Genomic DNA, 26108 nt, shown 5'->3' on the forward strand with positions numbered 1-26108 from the left:
AAATCTCAAAAGCAAAAAGTAATGAATTATAAAGAGCAACTCCCCTAGAATTAAAGGATTATACGGCCTTACATCTAAGAACATCACTTTGTCTCAAGTAGGTTGATCGCAACATAAAGGGCCTCTTTAAACTGAGATTTATTTGTCAATGTGAATTTCAAACGGAACCCTTTATTTAATCCATGTGTGCCGCATGCTCTCGTTCTGTCAGCCAAGTAATTCGCAGTTGTATTTTGAGTGTCATCCATGCTGAGGATTGAACTTGCAACCTCCAGAAGAGTATAATTTATAACTGTCAATCTCATCTTGATATGTATTGCTGTTATTACATATTGTTTTTGCTCGGTGTTGTAGGCAATGGGTGATTCCTTTCTATATGTTATATGGATGGTGAGAGTTGAAGTTTTGATATTGTCCAGTGAAAGTTGACTTTCAAATATCAAATGACATAAACCCCTGATCTGTGCAAGTCTGTTAATTAGCTTCTGTGTAATGGAATGGTGACAATTTTCAGAGCTTCCACCGCAACTTGTCCTGTTTACAGTTTTTACATGTTTATCAAAACAGTTCCATATTTTTTGTTTACTTCCAATTAGATAGATATACCTAGATAGCTAGATGAATATATTTATCTATATATCTGTCTATCTTAGCATAACAGCTAATTTCTCTTCTGTTCCACAACTAACAAAAGGGTCAAGTATGTGATGTACATTAATAAATGCCGGGGTTTTTTTTTTTTGTGTGTGTGTGTGAAATTATTTTTACTTTTTGAAAAAAATTGAACCCAATGAACACTATAGTGTTCCATTGCTACATTTTTTAATAGGGTTCAATTTTTTTTTTCTTTTAATTTCTTTCTAACCTTTGTTTATGACTGAAACCATGTACATGTAAAATATTTATTTTAAAATAGTGCTCATTCATTTTTTTTTTGTACACCTTTGTCATATACTAATAGCTATGAAACCATGCGAAATAGTTTGTTTATATTCACTTTAGTTGTATTGTACCTATTTACTATGCCTCCCCACGGGACAGAGTTAGACACCAGGGTCGTTTTTTAACGTGGAGAAAAGGTACAAAAAATAAAAATTGTCTCAGTCGTGAAGGATTTCTCTTCCACCGAAAGAGAACAAGAAATAGAAGTGCAGCATCTGAAGAACAGATACTACACTTTGATCTTGTCCCGAAGGCCAAGAACCGTGTGTAGTTAACATTTTCTTGAAACAGAAGTCCAACTCATGTTCAATTGCCATCCACTATGTCAAAATCATGCATCATCTTGGATCTCAATTGGTTTGAGATCTCTCCTGCTCATTTAATTGGCTTTAGGAGTGCTACGACTTTGTACCCTTCTCTTTTTTTCTTCTATTACTTGGACCCCCCCCCCCCCCCCCCATTGTGTATAGATTTTATGGTCCCCCACTATATTCGGAATTGGAGCTAGTAAAGTGATTCACTCCTGTTCACCTGTTTCTCAATAACCACGCTTTGGATTTTTAAAAAATCTTGCATAAACATTAGTCATGGTGAAAGTAAATTTTTGACAGAATGGATTTTCCAGGATAACTCTGATTGCCCCCATCAACAAAGATAAGACGATTCCTGTAATGACCTGGTCACTGTTGATTTTGCGGTGGCAGTTTAGTTCTGTGCTATTCTAGGTCTACCCTCTCAGGCTTTACCTTCTGTTTTTGAGAAGGGGTTAGTTTATTTCTAATCACCTGAGGAGCCCTCATTGGAGTATATCGACCGAGCTACCCAGGCACTCTTTTGCAGATCAGTGTCCAAGTTCTTGGGATAGAACTAAATACCTTCTATCAACTGAGCTTTTAAGCCATGTTTATAAATAGAGCTTTAAAGGTTGTAATTATTATAGCTTCGGTGTGACATCAGATATATTAGGTTTCAAGGAGTATCTGTTCTGTCTAAAGATGGTATAAGTTTATCAGTTTCTGTTTGTGCCGGACATCCATACAATGGAAATATGTAACAGACTCCTCTAAGGATATTGGAGAAACTGTAATAACCAGATATATTCTGACACTATATCAACCAGATTACTTTGATAAATATTTTTAATGATTTAATACAAGAGCTACAATAATATTGCGGTGTCTTGATTCACGCTGAACGTCCACAGAATGCCCACCAACAATATATTACGCATGAAAGATGCTGCTGTGGAATTTCCGCAAGTCTATATTAATAAATTAGCTAAGTGTCCAGTCATAAAATATGCTTAAATATTTGAATTCATGCAGATTTCCTATTATTATTATAAAGCCTATTCTCTATTGATTATTATACTATACCCAATATATAATGGTGGTGGTTTCAAAAAAAAAAAAAAAAAAAAACACTCCAGCCTTAGTACTACATATAAAAGTCATTTTGTGTGTGCGTAAGAGTTCCTTCTTGTTTTTTAACTTTTTTTTTTTTTTCAAATTTCACACAGAAGTAATTTAATTCATATTTCTGGCACTGGTCTTAGATATATTTTGTACAGAAATTAATCCGATAAGTATCTAAATTTTAAAAAATTGTTTATCTATAAAAGAGAAAAGCTAAGCCGATAGCCATTAGTTGCATGCTCTCGTGTAATGAATGAATGCGTGAATGTAGGATTGACATGAAATTCTTAAAGATAAACTAAAATGATCAAAAAATGGGCTGAAATGACTTAAATAAAAAGTAAATGACTTAGAATGACTTTAATGAACTTAAGGATTAATTGAATGACCTTAAGAATGACTTGAATGCTTAAAAAATAACTGGAATCCTTCAAAAACAACTTGAATGATCTGGAGAATGACTTTAATGGCTTTGAGACTGACTGGTTGTAAAGTGGGTGATCATTTTTACATTAAATTAATACAGAAAAGTGATCCCCCACTTTATATCACAATAAGTACAGCATGTAGTAAGACAGAACCTACACTTTGATCTTCGCCAAAAGGCCAAGAAAAACTTGAAAAGCTAAGAACAGCATATATTAACAACAGACCTGTGATCTTAACCAAAAAGGCCAAGCACAAAAGTGTTACTGACCGACTTATAGAGTCGCTTGCATACGACTAAATAAAATTTTTACATAGGGATATTTTATGCTACACCGATGTAACGTAAAATATTCCTATGTAAAAAAAAATTTTTTTTTTTTATCTATAAGAGAAGAAACACTATTTTTAAGATCGTCAAGCCAAATAGTAACTGATATGATACTGTAAACAAACACAAACAGAATTTGATGGACGACATTATCATTAGTATTTTTTGCCAATTAGTCCACCGGGCAAGTTATTCCTCGTAATATATTCAATAAAGGATTGATTCTATAATAATACATACGCAATCTGCATAAATTAAATGTTTTAGCATATTGTACGACCAGGCTGCCAGCTAGTATGTAAATGTATATTCACACGTGTGTACTTTAAGTTGACTTACACCTGCTAAATTCCAATTGTTTTCATATTTTGACCCTTTTAGAAATTATTTTTACCTGCTAAAATCCTATAAAAAGAACAGTCCCCCAAAAAATGGTGAAAGTAAATTTTTGTCAGAATGAATTTTCTGGGATAACTCTGGTTGCAAATTTTCCAACAAACATTTATGGGTCATTCGATGTCGAATCATCTGGAAATTTAAGTTTAACATCTATATCCTCAGATTTTGTTCTAACTTACACCACAGATGGACATCATAGAAACTAAAAAAATCCTGAAAATTTGAGCATGGAACTCCAAGCGGTTGCATTTTTCATAAATCATTGAAGTCATTGCTCAGACATCTTAATAATTATATTTTCTTTAATATTATCTTAAATTTAAAGCCCCGTGCAATTCTGAAAATTCACTCCAGTGAGTTTTTTATGCAAGGGATTCAAAAATGGCCTAAGATTTGCTCATAAATGGAGTCTTTGATTTTATCAGATTTTGAAATTTTGCAGATATGCACCAATATGGGCAAAAAATTAGTTGCCCGAGATGGTACCACTTTTTTTTCTTCTTTTTTTGATATTCATTCAGACACTATGAAAAAAAAAAAAAAAAAAGTAAACAGTTGTCGTTCACTTAGAGTCTGTTCAAAGTTAAGTTCTTTTTCTGTTTTTTTTTTAAATTCAAGTGTTCAGAAGCATTAGGGGAAGTAACTATTAATACTTTGGGTGTACGAGATTAAATGGGGAGACCATATAAATTTACATAAGAATCATATTGCTATAAGATTTTGAATGTAAAAATTAAATATAAAGAAAATATTAAATATTTATTTATATCAAAAGAAAATGGAATGTAGATATGGATTAAATGTTTCCAATAAAATCGATTGTTCTTACATAAAAGAATGTATAACCAGTCTTATGTGGGACAAGTCATAATAGCAAAATAAACGTTAATCTTTGGTCCCATTACAGCATTTAATAACTTGACAGATCCGCTTTTTATTTTAGTGTCTAGTTAAATCACAGTGATATGAAGAATGCGTTACAAAACAAAAAATGTATTCCAAAAATCACATTGATTTTATTTTTAAACTAGTGGGAGTCCTCAGCATTGCCCGGGTGTTTGGAGGTGTAAAAGAAAAAGTTCTGGTGGGTAGGTAGGCTCGAGGTTATCAGGCTATTGATTATAGCCTGATAACTTACCGCCACACTACGCAGGCAAAGAACTGAGAATGGGTGAAATTAAATGATTAAAATGTTAAGTGACATGTGCGTCAATTTAATGAGGTCAAACATCACGCCATAGTGAAATGAAATCCCGCTTTTAACTTTGGCTGCGAGCCAGTTTCTGCATATGCTGGTTTCTTACCCCAAGATGTTGGGGAAAACCAGCTCCCCATAAAAAAGGGAGTGTCCAAATGATTAGCAATTGTCTGATATAAGAGGTTCACCCCCGCATCAATCAAACCTTATTGCTTTTCTGGATGTCCCTGTCACAAGTGCCAAGTTTCCCTTATATCTTATATACAGAAAAAGTCAAATACGGAGATTTAAAAAAAAAAAAAAATTTAAAAAATTGCGAAAATGGTGTGTAAAAGTCGCCCAAATTAAAGCAACACGCGACCTCGTTTCGTAAATATTATAATCTAGGTAGCATATAAAAGGTTCTAAGAAAGAGTACCTCCCTCTAAAATGCAATATTTTCGTTTCATCATGGTACATACATCATAGATTTTGTTTTTTGGTTCCCTCCAACAAAAGGATTCATTCCCATTCGTCTGTCCGCACTTTTCTCAATAACCATACCTGGAATATTTTTTTAAAACTTTGTACAAACTTTTGCCGGAAAAGATTTTCCTGTATAATTCTTGCTGCCCCTGGGGAGCCCATTATGGAGTTAAAATTGCCCCTAAATCGTTCATTTGTGGAGGGGCACCCTGCATGCTCAACTTTTTTTTTTTTTTTCTAATATGGGAAAATTGGACAATAACCCAAAATTAAGAAATAGAAAGAAAACAGAAGAGGAAGTAGATGTGAGATATATTTATTCAAGCAAAATGAACCCCTTTTCCAAAGTCATTATATATATCTCCATATCCCCCAACACTGAATCTTATTTCTCTTCTCCCTAAATTTTACTATAAAAAATGGGGAGGAGAAATCAAAATAAATGCAAAGAGACAGAAATGTTTGACATTTTTCTTTTCCTTCTGATAAAAAAGAAAAAAAAAAAAACACTCTGGCAGAGTTTGGTTTTATTACGCAAGAAAAACAAATGTCTCTTTTAAAAATAGAGAATTGCTAAAACTTGGGTACAATTTTTTTTTAAAATCTAATTTTTTGAATTTTTTTTCTCCATTTTTTTTTTTTTCTTTTTTAAAGGGGGGGGGGGCATTATCCCCCCCCCTCCAATTTTATTAAAAACAAGAAAAAGACGGTTGCCATGGAAACAAGAGGAATGGGAAGATTTAAATGTTTTTTTTTTTTCTTCTTTTTCTCCAGATGTATGTGTGTGAGAAAAACAATTTCAATTTCTGGTAAAAATAACAAATGAAAGACAACTTAACAAGGGGGGAGGGGGATGATGGCTAACAGGTTAGCCAAACTGCAGCAGTAGATTCATATGCTTACCACCACGACTATAGATTCGAGTTGCATCAAAAGACTTGAATCATCGAAGCACGAGATTTACCCACGCCGATCCATTTCACTGTTTGGAATAAAAAAATAAATAAATAAAAAACATCAATGAATTTAGCAATATGATATTTTGATTAATGCAGATTTCTTATATTATAGTGGACTCTATATATAGTGTGGCACAATGACGTAGCCCCTTTTGAGGGAGCTGGGGGCTTCTACATTAATGAACCTTGTGCCTAACTTGATCTGCACTTGTGAGGTGCAGATGTGTTAAGCAGGTGCTTGTGATTTTGAAAATGTTCTGCTATGACTCAAGCCAAGAACGACAGTTTGTTTATAATACACATGGCCGTTAAAACGCTTTGAATAATCAGATTTCAAGGGGTTTCTGCTAAAATAGTTATATTTTAAAAACCAAAGCACTTTAAGTCTTCAAAATACCACCGTTTTGTTCAGAAATGAATTTACTTTCAAATGAATTAGTAAATAATAACATACATTATATATTTTTAGAGTTTTAAGCAAATAAAGTGATAAAAATGTGGACATCATAAAACGCCATTTTCGGTAAGATTTTGTAACGACCCTCCCCGATTTCTAAGCATTCGTACCGTGTTTCTGTAAAGAATTTTTTAATGAAATTTGGAAATTAGCCAAAAGAGATGTCATTTTTAATAATTTCGAGTGTCCTAAATTCATTTGACCACTCGTTTTTTTTTGTGTTGAAAAAAAAAAAAAATTCAAAATGGTGAGTATTGAAAATTTTGAAAAAAAATTTCTTCGGACACTCACTGTTAAATAAAACAATCTTTTTACTATATTTATTCGTTAAAAAGAGGATTGGACAGTGTTTTTTCTAGTGGTACGTAGCAATTTAAAAACATAATATCCGAAAAAATCGTTATGAATCAAGACTTCTGTAGTATTAGTGATAGCAGCTGTATCAGCAGCAGCAGCGATAACATGGCGTAAACAGACGTTTGTTTTTTTCGATTTTTTTTTTTTTAATTGAAAATCTGTTTATAAAAAAATTCTTACATGTTAGAGCTAGTTTGTTATCAACCATACTAATATTTTTAAAAATTGGGTAGTAGTAAATTTTAAAATATTTTAACAAGCGAAAATGTGAAATATGATGTTTTGGTTCACGTGTACGATTACGAACGGTAATACACTTCTAATTTTCGTCCCTTAAAAAATGTTTTCAGTGAATTATTATCAAATGGAAACTAATCTACCCGATTATTAAAAAAAAAAAAAAAAATCAATATTCAAATATTTGTAGGAGGTACTCAGTTAAAAAATAACTGTAGGAAAGGACATGAAATGTAATTAAAAAATCAAAACATTAATTCAAATTTTTTAACAATTTGTCAGCTTTAGCAAAACTTGTTTCTTTTTTATATTTAAATAGAATTTAAATACTTGATATTTTTCCAAGCATCATGTTTTCTGTTAGAGGAACGTCACTTTTTTAAATAACATTTATTTTTGTCCGTTTGTCATAATTCTTGTAAAGTTTCACAATGGGTATCAAACACCCTCTTAAAAAAAACACACACAAAAAAAAAACGCTTAATTCTATGTCTAATCCTAGGTACGAGTGGCAAGCCGCTTCCTAAAACCTTTAGCCTTAACAATAAAGCTAAGTACAAGTGGCAGAGCTCCCCACTAAACAAACTTCTCCTGTGAGCTCATAAACGGTAAAAAAAAAAAAAAAAAAAAAGCATAAAAACGTTTGAAGAAAAGTGCATATGATTAAACCCCCCACCCCCCCAAAAATAAATTGGTCAACTGTCCTAAAATGCTAGGATAGTCTTAAAATGGTGAATTATTTTACATTTATGTCAAACCAACCCCCACTCTAAATTCTAAAATTGTTTTTGTTTTGTTTCTATCAAGTCTTCAGGATGTTCACACACATTTTTCCTTAGCCCTAGGTTTCGCTGGGGGGACACGAGGCAATTTCTCAACGTCTGCTCTGCATGCAATCCAATCCATAGTACTAATACCAGTTCATAAGCACTCCAGCCAAATCTTCCACTCAACATTGTGATCAGTATCGATCATTGTTATTAAGTTGATGCAGGAAGTGGAATACCCATCTGAGACGCAGAGCATCCAAAATTTCGAGCTTCTGATCGAGCACGACTGAAGGATTCCATCTTTCATTTGTTTGATTACTATTTTGATCCAACTTAGAAAATTCAACGATGTAACTTGACATGCGAGTCATCCATGAATCAAGTGTTTCACTGATGTGGAAAGAATATCTACAATTCTTTATATTATCATTTTGAGAGAAGTTCATCTTCTGGTTTGTCTCTTTCGATATTTTTAGTTTTTTTTTTTTTTTTTGTTTACTAATGACTTACCACTTGCCGATACAATACAAGCAACATCTCTTGTCTGCAAAAAGAGGTGGCATAGAAAAGAAGAGACTATCCCCTACTAAATTCCAAAGTCGGTTTTATACCCTGCCAAGACCAGAACAAGTGCTTCGAGAGGCACCACTACTTATTTGACAGCAGTACTCCATTCTTAGGACGTAGTTGGCTCTCATATTGTAGAGGATTGTGTCAAAACGGAGGTACATTCTGGATCCAACCATTTTTCCAGAGAACTTACGGTCCTTGATAAGATACAGTTGACAAATCGATTTTTTAAAATACATTGTTTTAAGCAAAAACATTACATACTTAATTGTAACATATCCAAAAATAATGAAAAATCATTGAGTAGAAATTTATTTCAAGTCAAAAGTAATTTTTACAGAAAATTGGATAAAATCTCATTTTTCTTAGGTGTTGCAGTAGGAGTCCAAACGCAAGGGACATAACTCTGAAAAGAATATTTTAGATTGTGTCATGGCTGCAATATTTGTTGTCTATAGTGATAGACTTTCCCTTTCACGAAAAACACAATAACAATTGTTCTACTCAATGAATTTTTGGATATGCTACTATTTTAGACATGAAAATTAAGTACAATTTCAGAACAATGTATTTCAATGTTATTTTCAATACTTATAGTATTTTAATTAATTTATTTATTAGTATTTATTTCGATTTTATATTTAATATTTTGACAAAAAATTTACAAGATATTGTCAAGACTTTCCATATTTTCAAGGATTTTGCAAAGTAATAATTGAAATAAGGCCTTTTCGATGCAAAAGTAAAAATTCAAGAACTTTTCAAGCCAGTCCTACTTTTCAAGCCTTGGCCTTCGGGACAAGATCAAAGTGTAGTATCTGTTCTTCAGATGCTGCACTTCTATTTCTTGTTCTCTTTCGGTGGAGGAGAAATCCTTCACGACTGAGACAATTTTTATTTTTGTACCTTTTCTCCACGTTAAAAAAGGACCCTGGTGTCTAACTCTGTCCTGTGGGGAGGCATAGTAAATAGAAAATCAAATTTTATTATGTGCCTAAGTTAAAAATAAAACTACTTAATTTATTGGCATATGGCATCTTCGTTTCGTCAAAGATTTGTATGTATCTTCGGTATTTTTCTAATCCAGTCAAATTTAAAAAAAAAAAAAGAAAATTTATTCACCCCCACCCACAGTTTTGCATATATAAAAATTTGCTAAGTTTTCATACATTTCATTTTTTTAAAGCATATTTGTCAAAACACGTCATATTTAATTTGTGGCCCTGTTGAGCAATTTAAACGCATCATAGACCTAAAATACAAGATAATAAACAACTTACCGGGTACTTTTAATAATTCTTCAATTTTACGGACGTAATTGCGAGCATTTTCAGGAAGATCCGCAAAAATGCGGACTTCCTCTGTACTTGACATCCAACCAGGTAACGTGATGTATTCAACTTCCACACGTTTTAAATCTTCATCAGATGCTTTAGAAAAAAAAAAAAAAATTGTAAAATTAAAAAGTTGCAAATATTTTTTGTAGTGAAAATAGTGTCAAATATTTTTAAATAGATTTTCACTTATTATGCACACATACACAAAATATATCAAGTTATAGGTATTCAAGAGATAAAACTCATGAATTTAACGAGGTTATTAAGAGTGCTCAATAAAAAAGAGCAAGATATTTTTCTTGATATAGACAAATTTACAACACTCGACATGCTAATGTTTCAACCATCTGTCCAAAACATTAGCATGCCCGGTGTGTGTATGTATGTATATATATATATATATATATATATATATATATATATATATATACACACACACACGTCCGTGTGTTCGTTTTACCATGCGGCTTGCTATGATAAATTGCTACCACAAAAGCAAAAAAAAAAAATTCATTTACCTACTTTTTATTCTGCCTTTACTTACGTAAAACAACAACTATAGGAAATGAAGATGATAGTTTGTATTTATTTATTTGCGGACTATTTTCTTTATTAATGAACTTACAGATATTTTTATATAATGAAAAAAAAGATTTTGCCACATTAATTCCTTCTTAAAAAAAAAAAGTTAAATTTTCTGTTTTTCTTTTGTGTGTGGGGGGTTCCATCTACGCAAACTGAACCACAGCAACACATGGTCGGGTACAGCCAGTGTGTGTGTACTGGCCGTACATTATAGAAAAACATCCGTAAGTTAATTAAGAAAATAGTTTGTATTTATTTACTTGCGGACTACCATCTTCATTTCCTATAGTTGTTGATATTAAAAGCCAACTTTTTTTCTATTTAAAACAAATATTAAAACAACATACTTAGTCATGGATATGGATTAGTTGTTTGTTTTTGTTTTACGGCATATCAACCCTTTTCGGGTTATTTAATGCCGAATCCAAAGATTTTGAAGAAAAATTTTTTAATAGAATATATTTGCTGTTTTCAAGTCGGTTTCGATTTAACCCACAATTGGGACCCTAACAGGTACTACCACTCCGGGTCAAAGTGGAGCTGGGAGCAATAGTAATTAAAGGGTGGCTCCACACTCCCCAAAGCCCGCAAGATGGGGCCTCACCACTGAATATAGTTTACGGTCATATCCAGGACCCATAGATATGGAAGCAACTACGTTGCCATATTCCTTGAAAAACGAGTGTTAGTTATTTTTTTATGGTTTCTTAATAGTAAAATGAAACCAATCTACTATGTTGAAGACCATATATGCAGTTTCTACATTCTGCATAATTGTGTAGCATTTAAAATGAAAAACTTCTAGCACACTATATATATATACTGTTTCCACATCTGGGCAGGAGCTGCTAGAAGTACACATGGCTGTTAAAATGCTTTGGATAATCACAGATTTCAAGGGGTTTCTGCTTAAAATAGTCATATTTTAAAAACCAAAGCATTTTAAGTCTTCAAAATACCACCGTTTTGTTCAGAAATGAATATACTTTCAAATGAATTAGTAAATAATAACATACATTATATAATTTTAGAGTTTTAAGCAAATAAAGTGATAAAAATATGAACATCATAAAACGGCATTTCAGTAAGATTTTGTAACGAAAAGACGTGAAATGTAATTAAAAATCAAAATAACATTAATTAAAAATTTTTTTAACAATTTGCCAGCTTTAGCAAAAACTTGTTTCTTTTTTTATATTTAAATAGAATTTAAATACTTGATATTTTTCCAAGCATCATGTTTTCTGTTAGAGGGATGTCACTTTTTTAAATAACATTTATTTTTGTCTGTCATAATTCTTGTAAAGTTTCACAATGGGTATCAAACACCCTCTTAAAAAAAAACAAAAAAACTTGCTTAATTCTTTGTCTAATCCTAGGTATGAGTGGCAAGCCTCCTCCTAAAACCTTTAGCCTTAACAATAATGCTAAGTACAAGTGGCAGACCTCCTCACTAAAACTTCCTGTGAGCTCATAAGTGTAAAAAAAAAAAATAATAAAAATAAATAAAATAAAGAAAGCATAAAAAACGTTTGCACATGATTAATAATCCCCCCCCCCAAAAAAAATAAATAAATTAGTCAACTGTCCTAAAACGCTAGGATCGTCTTGAAATGGTGAATTATTTTACATTTATGTCAAACCAATCCCCACTCTAAATTCTAAAATTGTTTTTGTTTTGTTTCTATCAAGTCTACAGGATGTTCACACATAATTTTCCTCATCCCTATAATAAATCCAAAGTCAGAGTGGCAACCGCCCTACCTTCTCATAATTGCACAAAGACCCTCTTAAAACCATGCATAATCGCCTTTTAGAAAACAAACTCAAAAACACCCAGGATTTATCTATCATAGGAAAGGGGGGGGTAACTGCCCTAAAACGCTCGAATGATTCAAAATGGGAAATCATTTTACATTAAATTCTAAAATAATTTTTGTTTATCTTTTATTAAAGTTTTTCAAATTGTTCACATGCAATTGTCTATAAAGGTAGAATCACATATTTTAGAGATGTGGTCAGATGGTGAGGGGTAACAGAAGGTATTAATCTACAATAATACCAAAGAAATATTGCAATATATTCATTTTTAACCAATCCTAGATTTCGATTTCAGTTTTTGGCACATAAAATGCATTACAACTAAACTTTGAGTTCTCTAACTTCTTTTCTTTTAATGAATACATAGCATTTTTAAACAATCGCAGCATATTTATGTGCATTTACTGCAGATTATTTGGAAACCATTCATTTCTGGAGATTTTCAGTAGCATATTTAGATTCCTTGCATGAAATGCACTTATATGGCAAATTTCATTGCTTAGTCTTGTGTTTTAACAAAGATATAGCATTTTTACTGAGAAAGTAGTGCAAAAAAATGGCATATGGTCTTAAAGAGGGGAAAATATCCAAACACGCAGGGCATAAAAATAGTCATAACTTCCTTGATTTAAAAAATTTAAAAAGATTCTTTCTTAGCTTATCAAGCTCTTTATATATATATATATATATACACACACCAATATTGAAATATTTTAAGCCATTGAAATTTTTTCATGTGTATTACCATTAGAAGCAGCTTATCCTGCCTTGACAGAGTTCAAAATAGACTTGGTAGTTTAGTGGGGGATGTCCTTTTCTTTTCCCTGCAACCTCTTTCCCACAGAAGGGACGTTGTGAGCCTATTTCTGCTTTATCATTATTTTCATGGAAAGTGCTCAGCTGAGCTTCAATCTACGACCCCCCCCCACCGCCAAACTTTCACAAAAAAAAAAAAAAAAAAAAAAACTCATCTAACTGAATTTTTAATCTGTGCCTAAACCTAAATGTAGATTTCATGAACAAAGCTTCTTAAGACTGCACACCTGTGGAACTCTTCCGACTGCCTACTTTCCAGTTAACTATAATCTGATAGTCTTCAAGTCCAACGTAAACAAGTTCTTAATGAACCGTCCTCTAAGTAAACCAATTTACAAAATTCCCACTACTTATGTTTACTACGCTATAATCACATTGAGGATGTTCACACACAATTTTCCTTAGCCCTATATACCCATTAACCCTTATCCTCAAGTGGCCTCCGGGCTTTGATAAGTGGTGATTCGTAAGTTAAAAAAAAAAAAAAAAAAAGAAAAGAAAATTTTATTGCCAGAAACACACAAAAATTTGATTAAAGTGGTGAAGGCTTGTGTAGCACCATCTACACTTTTGAATTGCTGATAACACCATCGGTGCAAAATTTTGCCACACAGCATAAACGACAGATCTCAGGTTTTCCTTCTAGATGCATACTTTAAAAAATGCTGAGGGTGCATCACTCCTAGTGGTTTAATCGTGCCCAGAGACACAAACCTGGGTATGTCCATGTCCTAGCGCTTATATACATGTATGGTAACACTCCAGAACCTCAGAGGGAGGCTAAAAGGTGCTACACCTTGCCCATGGGTGACGCGGAACTGTACAAGACAGGGGCGTTCAATTCTCTGAGGTATTATACATACTCGTGGAGAGAATAATTAAAAACAAATAGGATACATTTAGCAAGGAATCCCTGCTTTTGGTTTTTTATGTAAAGTTCCAAATGGATTTCTTTCTCGATAGTGACGTTCACAACGAAACTGATTTATACATAAATGAATAAAAAAAACAATTCTAACGAATGCAATACATTTAGTGAAGAATCCCTGGTTTTGGTCTTTGATGTAAAGTTCAATTATATAAGATTTTGTTGGTGTGTGTGAAAAATCTCCACCAAACTCCTCTCTGAATATTTGGTCTACAGAGTTAACATTTGATATATCAGGTATTTGGACCTGTATCACTCTTTCGATTTCGTATTTAGTTGATAAAATAGCTGCTAAGGAGTCAAAATTAAAAAATAAATAAATTGGCTCTGGCCTGACACGAGTTGACTACACACACTTTTTTTAATTTTTGCGCAAGCGCTAATTAAAAGTTATAAATTAAAGTTATTTTTTTTTCAGTTTCTGTGTATGTATGGATTTAGGTGATATTAAGGTTTAGGTTATATATCGGCTGGAACATTAAATGTATTGGTTTCGATTCTAGCTGATGGCACACAAATAATTTTTTTTTGTACTTTTAGGTACAATATAATAATCAATAAGAATATGAAATCTGCATAAATTAAAATATAGTCAAGCATATTTTACGACCAGGCAGCTTGTTAGTATTATTTAAAATTATGAAAAAAAATATATATATTGTAATTAAACTCCAGAGAATTTTTTGGGTTTCATCCAGTTCGAAAGTTCATGCAGATTCCAGTGTTTGACAAGATACACTTGAAGGTCAAGGTTACATTGACTGAAACGGGAAGATAACACTCAAGATCAGAACAGTAGTCTGAAAAATCCAAATACGACATTGTAAATATTTCAAGCTGAGATTCAAAACCCGGTCGCCATTACAGTAATCTTACGCTTAAGTGGTGACGATTCATAATAAGAGAGATGTAGAATTACCTGGAAAAGATTCCATAGGTTTGCCATTCAACGTATAAGAGACTCCAATCTTCACTTCTTCTAATACATCCATTATGTCAAGTTTGGTGATGGCCACCCTGAAAGAAAATATTTCATCTAAATATTAATTTAATTGTCTGAACGTTCAGTGTCACAAAGAAAATCACTATTGCAAACATTAATTAATGAGAAAAAAAATTACCTTCCTTTATAGTTGCTCTTTTACAGTTAAAAATCAGTAAAACCATTTTCTCTTCCAAATTTAAAAAAAAAAAAAACATGGCTGTCTGTTTACGGTTTCAAATTGGATAAGTTTTTTTGTTTTTTTTATTATAGTTTCTTTTGAAAATTAAAAAAAAAATGTGCAAGTGTATTGACATCTGTTCCTTATAATTTATATAAAAACTTATTCAGAAAAAACAAAACTTGTGCGTTCAATTTTCATTGAAAAAAAAAAATCTATTGTTTTAAAAATCAATTCTTTTTAATTTTAAAAAGGTTAAAAAACAATTTGCTAAAAAATTGTTTTAAATTTATTGCTATTAGTTTTATTTTATTTTTATTCAGGGTTTTAAAAATTTTGAACTACCGTGGAATTTCCACTAGTTTATATAATTAGGAGGTGGAGCTTCTTGCTTCAGTTTTAAGTGTGTGTGTGTGTGTGTGTGTATATATATATATATATATATATATATACTAGCAAAAGTACCTGTCATTGACTGGGTTCAAAAACAGCCTACAGAAAATGGACTCTGATTTATGAAAGTATGATAGGTTATGAAAAAGAAAAGTTATAAATTTGGGTTAAATTTGGGGGTATCAAAACCAAAGCAAAATATGATGAAAGTAAAAATAAAATAGATAAACCCCATCATTTATTATACCATACCTGTTCACACTGAAACACTTATCACAATATTCTGTGGATCTATATTAAAAAACCTTGTTAAACTTTTTGACATATTTCCATTCGATGAAGGTCAGGTGCGAACAAATACCCCATAATTTTATTATACCATATTTCTTCAAACTGAAACATAATTATCAAAGTATACTTACGCAGATAGATGTGAAAAGTCTTTATTAAAGTTTGTGCCTATTTCCATTCTATGGAGGCCAGGCGCGAACGCAGACCCCACAATTTTATTATACCATCCCTATTTAAGTTAAAACATACTTATCAAAGTATTCTTATGTACATCTATATCAAAAATACTTGTAACCATTTTTTTTTTTTTAATTTTAAAAGTTTTTATTTCCATTTCCATACTTTGGACCGGGCGCGAACGCAAACCCCACAATTTTAATGAATCACCGTTCTGCCAGATCAAACATACCCATTCCTGTGTCTCAATACATCTTCTGTCATTATTATATGTAATCAGTTTTTTAAAATAGTCAACCATATAGGAGCCTATTTGTGACCAGACACACACACAGACATTCAGATTATATATATATATATATATATATATATATATATATATATAAGTAAATGCTTGTCCAGAATCCTCCTATGAAAAAAAAAAAAAAAATCTGTAACACAAAGACAATCTACACCAAAAATAACAAATTGATCAAATAGTTTAATTTTTAAATAAATTCAAATCTTGTGGTTAAATGACCAATATTGATAGTGTGACGCCATCTTGAAAACAGTCTGGAGAAACAAGAAAGATAGCTTCAAGTAATTCAAATTCACTTAAAACTAATACCACTTGATCAATTTACATGATTTTTTTCTTGTAAGATATTTTCTGTCCATCATAAGCAGATTACATCATAAGTACATTACACCATACAGATTTTTATTTAATTACGGAAAATAAGAATTTTAATGAAAAATAAATTATAATATTCAGAATCAACCGTGAATCACAAGATCACATAAGGGAGATAATCCACTATGTTTTGGTGCTTCCTTAGATTTGCAATTATCTAATAAAACAAAAGAAAGAAAAAAACCCTACTTATGGCATGATGATGTTATGTTATATTACAAAAATCACAAAAATTGATCAAGGATTTTTTTTTTTTTTTAATGTAACCAGGGATGAAGTTCGACTGGTTTCTGTTGCATCAACCAAGTTATTAAATTTGATTTTCTTAAAAATAAAACAAACAAAATTACTTGATCATAATTTTAGGAATATGCCATCTTAAGCATCAACATCTTTGTGGTTCTAAATTCATAGACTCAGACAAGTATTTATTTTTAAAATCAAATTTGGAAAGCTTATTTTTGGCATAAATTAATATTTTTTACTAATAAGTACAGCGGGAACGATATAATTCTCGCCCTAAAGAAAACAACACTATAACCTTATTTTAAAACTTTTATTGAAAAAAATCAATTCAGTTAACATGATTATGTAGTAGAGCTGACATCTATTCAATGTAGCCGCCTTCGGCCTCAATCATCATCTTGATAGGAATTCGTAACTGGGAGCATGCTTTTTCCACAAGTGCTGTCAGGAGTTTGATGAATACTCAGTGAACGGCAGCACTCAGGTTGGCTTTAGTGTTGTGGGAGGTCATGTTGGTGATGTCATGACTAAACAAAGTAATCCAGCAGATTCAGGTAAGGGAATGAAGAGGGGGAGGGCAGTAAGAGAAGGGTACAAAGTTGTAGCACTCCTTCTGGGTCTCTTTGGACTTGTGAACCAGTGCAGAGTCCTGCTGCCACACCTAGGGTCTGTCAGCGGCCACCTAGTTGCACCAGGGGATCACCACACTCTTCAGCACATTCAGGCATACTTTAGTATTGACTTTCAAGCCAACTTCTAAGATGTGAGGTGGCATGATCTGGCCCTCACTTGAAACCACATCAAAGACCATAACTGTGACCGGAAACGGGTCGTCTGATGTCTTGCGCTGTGCCCGCAAGCGTTGAATCATCCGGATTTGCATTTTGAGGATGCTGCCAATGGTTTTGTAGCCATAAACTTATATCGGTTAGAGAGCATGAGTTGTACAGTGACGCATCTCCGATCTCACCCGTTGAACATTGTGTCACTTTGAGACATGACAAAAGGCTCCTATCGCTCTTGGAATTTGTACACAATTGGCCAACTAGTAGATTGTTTGCAAGAAAAAAAAATGAAAAAACGGTTTTCGTCAAATGGAAATGGAATCAGGTCATCTTTTCTGGGACAACACTTATCGTTCCACCCTGTATGTGTACTCATATTTTTTTTATTGATATTATTCTAAACCGACATATTTCACATGTAAACACCAAATTTTTAATTATTGCTTTATCAACTTACGCTGAGAATCCATTGATCATGTGTGAATAACGAAGCATAACCATGTCAAGCCATCCAATTCTCCGTCTCCGGCCAGTGGTCACTCCAAATTCATGACCTCTTTTTTGCAGCAAATCACCGGTTTCCTTAGAGAAAATAAGAACAAATTTTAAATGTAATTTCGAATTTTATGCATGTTTTACCCCTCGACATTGCAGTGAAGTCATCTTAGTTATGAATTTTTATTTGTTTGCATATTTTCTTATACAGAAATAGAAATAAAATTCTAGTTGTGAGAGAAACAACACTTTATATCCTTCAATTAATAATTGAAGTTATTCCCCTTGCTGATTTTGACCTTTTCATTGTTATTGAAAAAAGGTTTCTTGTCCGGGCAGAACTACATTAATCTTTTTTGGGGGGTTTTTGTCCAGAATTCCCCCATATATTAAAAAAGAAAATGTGTATGATGTAAGTATGCACGACTAAATCAAAAAAAAAAAAAAATTATATAATTTGACCAACTATTTTATTTTTAAACAAGAAAACTATTAAGAAATTAATGAATCTTGGAAGCTTGAATTATCGAGTTTTCTTTCTTTGTTGTCTGTTTTTTTTTTTTTTTTGCTTTTTTTTTTTTAAGATTGTTTTCAAAATGGTGGACAAGACAACCACATTTCTGTTACTCATCTACAAATATAAAAGCGAAAATGTATGTATGTTTGTATGTGTGTTCGCTTTTTCTGTATGTCTACAAAAGGCTTTTTTTCAGAGAAGCGATCGGTCGCTTCACAACTTAAAACTTTTTATATCACATATAAATCGTAATATCTCACAGTTAACAACGAAGCTCGTCTGTCTATTTAATTTGCTCGATTTCGGGAAGATAAATATTCAACATTTGTCGCTCGCCGCATGTGGGTTAGACTTTTTCCTATAACATCTTGGGAAAATAAAAATCCCGCAGTCAAACTTGACCTCATTAACTCATTAAAACAGGCACCTGCCAAATCCAAGTAATTAAATAAATTCAAACGTGTTTCCGTTAGCATCTCGCGGTGGGGCAATGGTTAACGTCGCACATTTTTTTTTTTCACACTTTAATTTACAACTTTGCCTCAAGAGTTCGGGTTCGATCCTCATACTTACTTTTTTTTTTTTTATATATATATATAACCCCCCACACACACACCTCCAAACACCCGGGCAACGCCGGGTACCCCTCGCTAGTAACATTTGAAAATAAAACTGATCAATATACGTGAATTAAAGAACATAATATTTTCATTTCGTCATGGGTATGTACATCAAAATTTTGTTTTTTATATAATATGGCAAGAGTTTTTTTTTGTTTTTTTTTTATATATAATTTTAAATTGGAGCAAACCACATAACTATTCTACCAATAATTGAAAATTGCCATGTCACAAAGTTTAATGTCAGCTTAAATGTGATTTGTATAAAAGTTTTAAAATCTTTTGCATAAAAATTTACCAACGAGAAAATTGCTGTTCACAGGATTTATTGAGTAGCATGTTATAAATCCAAGTATTACTAAATAGTCACCCACCCACTTTTAGCTAATAGTATATATATATATACATAAAAAATACAAAACGATGGTTGATGTTATGCAAATGAGAAGGAAAAGCTAAAATTAATAAATGATAATCAACGTTTCGTCCCTAATTCCGGAGATATTGTTATGGAGAGGCAAACGAAAATGAACTTGTGTCCGGGCTGACAAAAATGGATAATGGAAGTCCGGGAATTGTAATGACCTGGATCTATGACGCAAGTCGTTTATGGGTCAGGCCGTTTTATGTGAGCAGGGTGCAAATGAACTCGTGTCCGGGCTGACAAAAAATGGACAATCGAAGTCCGGGAATTATAGTGACCAGGATCTATGACGTAAATCGGTCGTGGGTCAGACCAAAGCAAACGCCCGGGTTGGTTAAAATATGGATCATTGACCTCAAATGGTTTATGGGTTAACAGGTCGAGAAAGTCTATAAACGTGAAATGGTAAAGTCCAGGCAGACAGACAGTGAGACACATGCACAGACGATACAAGGAACTGACTGTCACGTTCGCAACCCACCTCTACCACCACCTCCTCCGCCGCCGCATTGTGTGTAAATGAATATTTTGTAAATAAACCAGGTCTGTTTTATAACGAAGTGTCTCGTATTCTTTGATAAATGAATCAACTGTCATTTTAATCACTAGACGATTTCCAACAGGCATATGCGTAACAATATCAGGATTTGAGTGGAAAAATTCCGAGCAAACAGGCTACAGACCACATGCGAGAAGTTAGAGTACGAAGGAACCTAAAGTTCTTTCCTTCTTCACTCACATGTGGTCTGTAGTCTGTTTCCTCAGCATTTTTCCAATCAAATCCTGATGATGCCCCCTGAAATAGGGACAAAACATTAATTACCATTTATTAATTTTAGATATATATACACACCTTTTTTTTTTTATTATTTAACTTCAGTAAGTTTTAAGATATCAAGGGGCTCCCTCCTGGAGCTAACACTTGATTGTTATGATTTAAATTTATATCCAAGGGCTCTTTTAAGAATAGATGCTGTTCCCTTTATGGCTGCTATTTGTATCTCGTTACAGCTTGGTCTTCCAGGGATTGCTTCTAAGTATTTATGAAGATTCATATTTTATTAGGCCAGTTGCTTCTATCACAACCGGTATAATGTTTATTTCTTTCAGAGACCATGTCGTTTTTAGATCATTTTTTAGGTCCTGATATTTTGTTATCTTTTCCCGTTCAGTTCTGTTAAGGCCAAATATATGCGTATATATAGATACACTTACATAAATACATACATAATTCTTTTCTTCATTTGTTTATTTTGCACATTTTAATTTTAAAATCAGGTTTTCGAATATTTGGTTTCAGTTTCACAGATTGAATATCACATTCAGTTTTGAGTTTTTCTATTTTTGACATGTTGGTTTCAGGTCTAAACAATTTGTTAGAAAATGCTTCACCGTGAAAGGTTACTGGCATTGTACACAAAATGGGGCTTTCTCCTTCTGAAGGAGGTTAGGATGTGCGATTTTTGTGTTCCCTATTCTATCTCTTAACCATATCACCTGTTTTAAGTTTTATAGTTTGTTTTTTTTTTTTGCTCTTTCATTTTTGGCATGAATTTATTAAGTAGCCAACGGATAATACAAAATGCTGTATGCAAAGAAAAAAATCTCTTAGAGCACCGGTTGCTTGGTACGACTCACTGGTCCGAGAATGAATGTTGCATTCAAACACATTTAAAAGGAAAATCTAATGTAAACCTCACAATAGCATCAAATTCAGAAAAATACAAGGAAAAGCAAAATTATTGGTTAGCATTTTGGGTGCTAAAAAAAAAAAAAAATTTACAGAAACATCTTTATGATGTATGTACTCGTCACAAAGATGTCATATTCCAAAAATTATATAAATTGATCAAGTAGTTTTTTTACTTTAATGAAGTAAATCAAATTTTATGAAGCCGCCATTTTGTTTTAAAATTCAATGCGACTATCATGATTTTCTTAAGTGTACAAAAAAAAAAAAAAAAAAAAAAAAACTTGATCAATTTACATGATTTTTGGAATATGACATCTTTGTTCTATGACAACTTTTCTGTATATTTGTTTTTTTTTGTTTTTTTTTAAATAAAATGTAATTCTAAATAAGCACTAGGTTTTGTAACAGATGATAGATTCAGACCATGTATTCTGCTTAATGAGGAATTTTTTTAGGATAGGGAGGGGTGTACTTACATTGAGGAGTTCGGTAGGGAATCCTCCAGATCCAACTCTGGTTAAATATGCTTTGACGACTCCATAGACATTACCAATGTTTCGGGGTGGGATTCCAAGTCCAGTGCACACGCCACCTACACTGCAATTCGAGCTGGTCACATAGGGATATGGACCTACAAAATAAAAATAAATTTTATTTTTAATTAAAAATTATTTTTCTATATTTTATGAAAATGTCTACATAGAACATTTTATTTTTAATTAAAAATTATTTTTCTATATTTTATGAAAATGTCTACATAGAACATTTTATTTTTAATTAAAAATTATTTTTCTATATTTTATGAAAATGTCTACATAGAACATTTTATTTTTAATTAAAAATTATTTTTCTATATTTTATGAAAATGTCTACATAGAACATTGCAAAAACCCTGATTAATATGAAAGATTTGGCTTTAGCTTTGTTGAAGTGGATACCGACAGACTAATATGACATTTGAATTGTTGGATTCAGACTGCTGTTTTCATTATAGATGTTAACATTCACACAGACGTCCCTGTGAGTACCTGATTTCAGGTATGTGTGTGTGTGTGTGTATATATTTCAATTCCTTTGGACGTATTGATTGTTGCTGTTTCTTCTGATGAGTTAAGGGCATAATAGATTCACTGATTGATATAATAATTAAGTGAATGATTTTGCGCTACGAAACAGATACCGTCAAGAATTGTATAAATCAACTGAATTAAAGGAATAAGATGGTCAACATCATGAAATTTGGAATATAACTGTCATTTATTCTATATATATATATATATATATATATATATATATATATATATATATTAGTGTTGAAATGATTAATTGGAATCGGAAATCAGAAGATTTGGTGAGTATCGGAATTGGAAAAATTGACGCTTATTTTCCGATGCCAAACGATTCGTCTTTTTTTTTTTTTTATTTGATTTTGTTTAAAGCAAAATCTTCCATTGCTGGTAATAATGAAAAAATAATGAATATTTATTGATTTTTAATTACACGTAAAGTTAAAATCGGTAGATCATCCTCCGCAGGTGTATTTTGACGTTTAGGAAAATATCTGTATATTTAACATGTGATTTTACGAAACTCCCGGGGGTGGGGGAATAACAATTCTATAATTAAATAATTAGAGATTTATAAAGAATTGGAATCGGTAATTCTATCGGAATCAGGAAAAATATTGGAATTACCCCATCACCAATATATATAAGTGATGGGACGACTCCTATATTTTTCCTGATTCCGATTCTTTAAAATCTCTAAATATTTAACTATAAAGTTGCTATTTTTTGCCCATTACCGTAAAAGCAAGATATTTTCTAAAACGAAAAAAAAAAAAAAAAAAAAAAAATACACTTGTGGGGAGGATAATCTATAGATTTTAGCTTTACTGAAAATTTAAATTATTAAATTATTATATTTTTCTTCTTTTAATGTAACATTAATCCCAGCAATGTTAGATTTTGTTTTAAATAAAATAAAAAAATAAAAAGACAATTCAAAGAATCGTTTTTGGCATCAAAGAAATATGCACAAAATTTTCCGACTGATACCCACCAAAAGTTCCAATTTTTCCGATTGCCCCAACACTAATATATATGCCAACAACAATGGCTAATAAGAGGAATTGATCTGCATAATTTTCAACAATGATGATGTACGCCGACATTGTGCGGATAGTGTTCCGACTGGAGCTCTCCTTCGATGACTAAATCTCCGATCCTTGCTATCCTCCTTCAACACTGTTTAAGATGGTTTGGGCATGCAGCTCAGTGCCAAGGAGAAGTGTCATCACCTGTCCCTTTTCTCTACTTGGTGCAACGATGCTGTTGAAAACCTTTGCATCAAAGGTGATTCGGCAGCACTATCAAATCAACAGGTAGTTGGATTCGAATACGAAGTCCGGATTGGCTAGCCATATCATGGTTACCTAGTTCAGGATCCGCAAAAGTGGGTTGGTTGTTTTTGTCTTACGGCATATCAACCCTTTTCGGGTTATTTAACGCCGAATCCAAAGATTTTGAAGAAAAATTTTTAATAGAATATATTTTTTGTTTTCAAATCAGTTTCTATTTAACCCATAGTTGGGACCCTAACAGGTACTACCACTCCGGGTCAGAGTGGACCTGGGAGCAATGGTAATTAAAGGGTCGCAAGCTGGGGCCTCACCACTGGATATAGTTTAAGGTCATATCCAGGACCCCGCAAAAGTGGAATATGATGGTTGGAAATGTACGTGATCAACTAAAGTGGGCGGTGATATTTGCTCAGGAGAAAGTCAACTCAACCGACCAGGAGGATAGCAGTTACAAGCGCAAAATTTCATCTTACAAATTTCCATACTCATTTCTCCCCCCCCCCTCTTTTTAACTCAATTTTTTCATTTAGATTTCTTAACGTTGATTTAATCCAAGATACATTTATAACGTTATTGTTATTAGTATTATTTTTTTATTTTTTTTCTCAAGTTCACCCATAACAAAGCATGTCGCCACTTGGACGCAGGGGGCTACTATTGGAACCATGCCTAGGAAAGATTAACAAGATGCTGGTTTACATTACATTTAAACCTCTTCATATCAGTACAATCAGGGAAGTAGATAGCAGGAAGGGAATTCCAAAGTTTTGTTGTTCGAGGAAAGAAACTATTAGAGTAGAAAGCTTTATCATTTGGGGACCTCAACAGTTAAGGGGTGAGATTTTGTTGCTAAGTGGGTTTATAGGGGATATGTCAGTCAAGGGGCACAAGTGCAAGGAGTTCATCAGAGCACATTCCATTAAAATATTTGTAAAAAAGGTACAGAGATTCCACATTGCAGCGATAGAACAGGGGTTGGAGCTTAGTTGATAAAGTGGGACCTATTAGATTGAAAACTCTTTTGGACCCTATCCAAGGAGGAGACGTAAGTGGTAGATGCACCAGTCCAGATGTGGCAACAATACTCCATGCATGGGTGAACAGTCGCCTTGTAAAGGTACAAGATACTCTCAGGTGTAAGTGGTCTTCTAGCTTGATAGAGGGAACCCACCTTCTTTGCAGCATTTTTTTTTGTTATTACTGTTATTATACTAAAGTTGAGTTAACGCTTGTTTCTTGAAGGCTGTTTCTCTAAATTCTTTTATAATCACATAAAATACATGTTAAAATATTCCTTAGTTTTATGAATGAGTATGTTTGAAAAAGACAAATTGTTCTTATCAATCATAATTTGCAACTCTTTCTCTAATAATTAAAGAGGAGTGGATTAATCCTCCACTCTGTAATCCTGATTCATGCAATCGAAAAACTGATAGCTAGTTAAAAAGCCATTTTCTCAAAATGGATCCATTTCTTTTTCTTAAAAATAAAATAAAACTAAAATTTAAAAGTCATAAGGTTTATACAGAAATAATAACTCACCAAAATCAATGTCCAACATTGTCGACTGAGCTCCCTCGATCAGGATCTTGCGTCCAGATTCAATTGCCTTGTTTATGAAGAGCACTGTATCCACAACAAAAGGCAGCACTTTTTCTCTGAGTTTCTGCATCGAAAATAAAACCAGGGTCAATAACTTTCGGATTAGACATCACTAGTTTCAAGAAAATTAAGAATCTGATTTTTATTTTTCTCATTTTCTTTTAAAACTTAAATTATTTCTGTAATTTTGTGATTTCTGCGAGTTTGTTAAAATTAAAAAAAAAAAAAAAAAAAAAAAAAAAATCCCCAAAACAATGTAATTGGTTATTGAAATTATTTTAACTAGCGGGACCTGTGGAAATTCCACAAGGGACTAATTTATATGTAATATATTGATGTTGGCATTCTGTAGATATTCAGTGTAAATGGAGACGCGCTGATATTATTGTAGCTATTTTGTAAAAACTGCAAAATTATTTATCCAAGCTAACAGGGACACCCGGCATAGTCAGGTCGTAAAATATGCTTAAATATATTTTAATTCTTGCAGATTTCGTATATATTATTATAGAGTTAATGTTCTATCGATTTTTATATATTATAAAGTTGCGATTTAAAAAAAAAAATCTATATGACTTGGGTTCATCAGCTTGAATCGAAACCGATTCCCAAACTTATATATATATATGCATGCCCGTGGCGCTGTGGATA

General features: G+C 32.5%; 1 protein-coding gene across 1 annotated transcript in view; it reads right to left on the reverse strand.

Annotated features, from left to right (window-relative positions):
- Positions 1-5476: 5476 nt before the first annotated feature.
- LOC145260631 (adenylosuccinate synthetase isozyme 2-like) overlaps positions 5477-26108 on the reverse strand; it is a 140243-nt gene continuing 119611 nt past the window's right edge. The window contains exons 8-13 of the mRNA XM_080118952.1: positions 25398-25521; positions 21970-22124; positions 18202-18326; positions 14933-15030; positions 9807-9956; positions 5477-6158 (exon numbers count right to left, since the gene is read on the reverse strand). Coding sequence (XP_079975078.1) covers positions 6106-6158; positions 9807-9956; positions 14933-15030; positions 18202-18326; positions 21970-22124; positions 25398-25521 — 705 coding nt within the window. The 3' untranslated portion in view covers positions 5477-6105. The remainder of the gene's footprint in view (positions 6159-9806; positions 9957-14932; positions 15031-18201; positions 18327-21969; positions 22125-25397; positions 25522-26108) is intronic.

This window comes from Euprymna scolopes, chromosome 36, assembly GCF_053919585.1.
Source record: "Euprymna scolopes isolate OS-2025 chromosome 36, ASM5391958v1, whole genome shotgun sequence".
NCBI lineage: Eukaryota > Metazoa > Mollusca > Cephalopoda > Sepiida > Sepiolidae > Euprymna > Euprymna scolopes.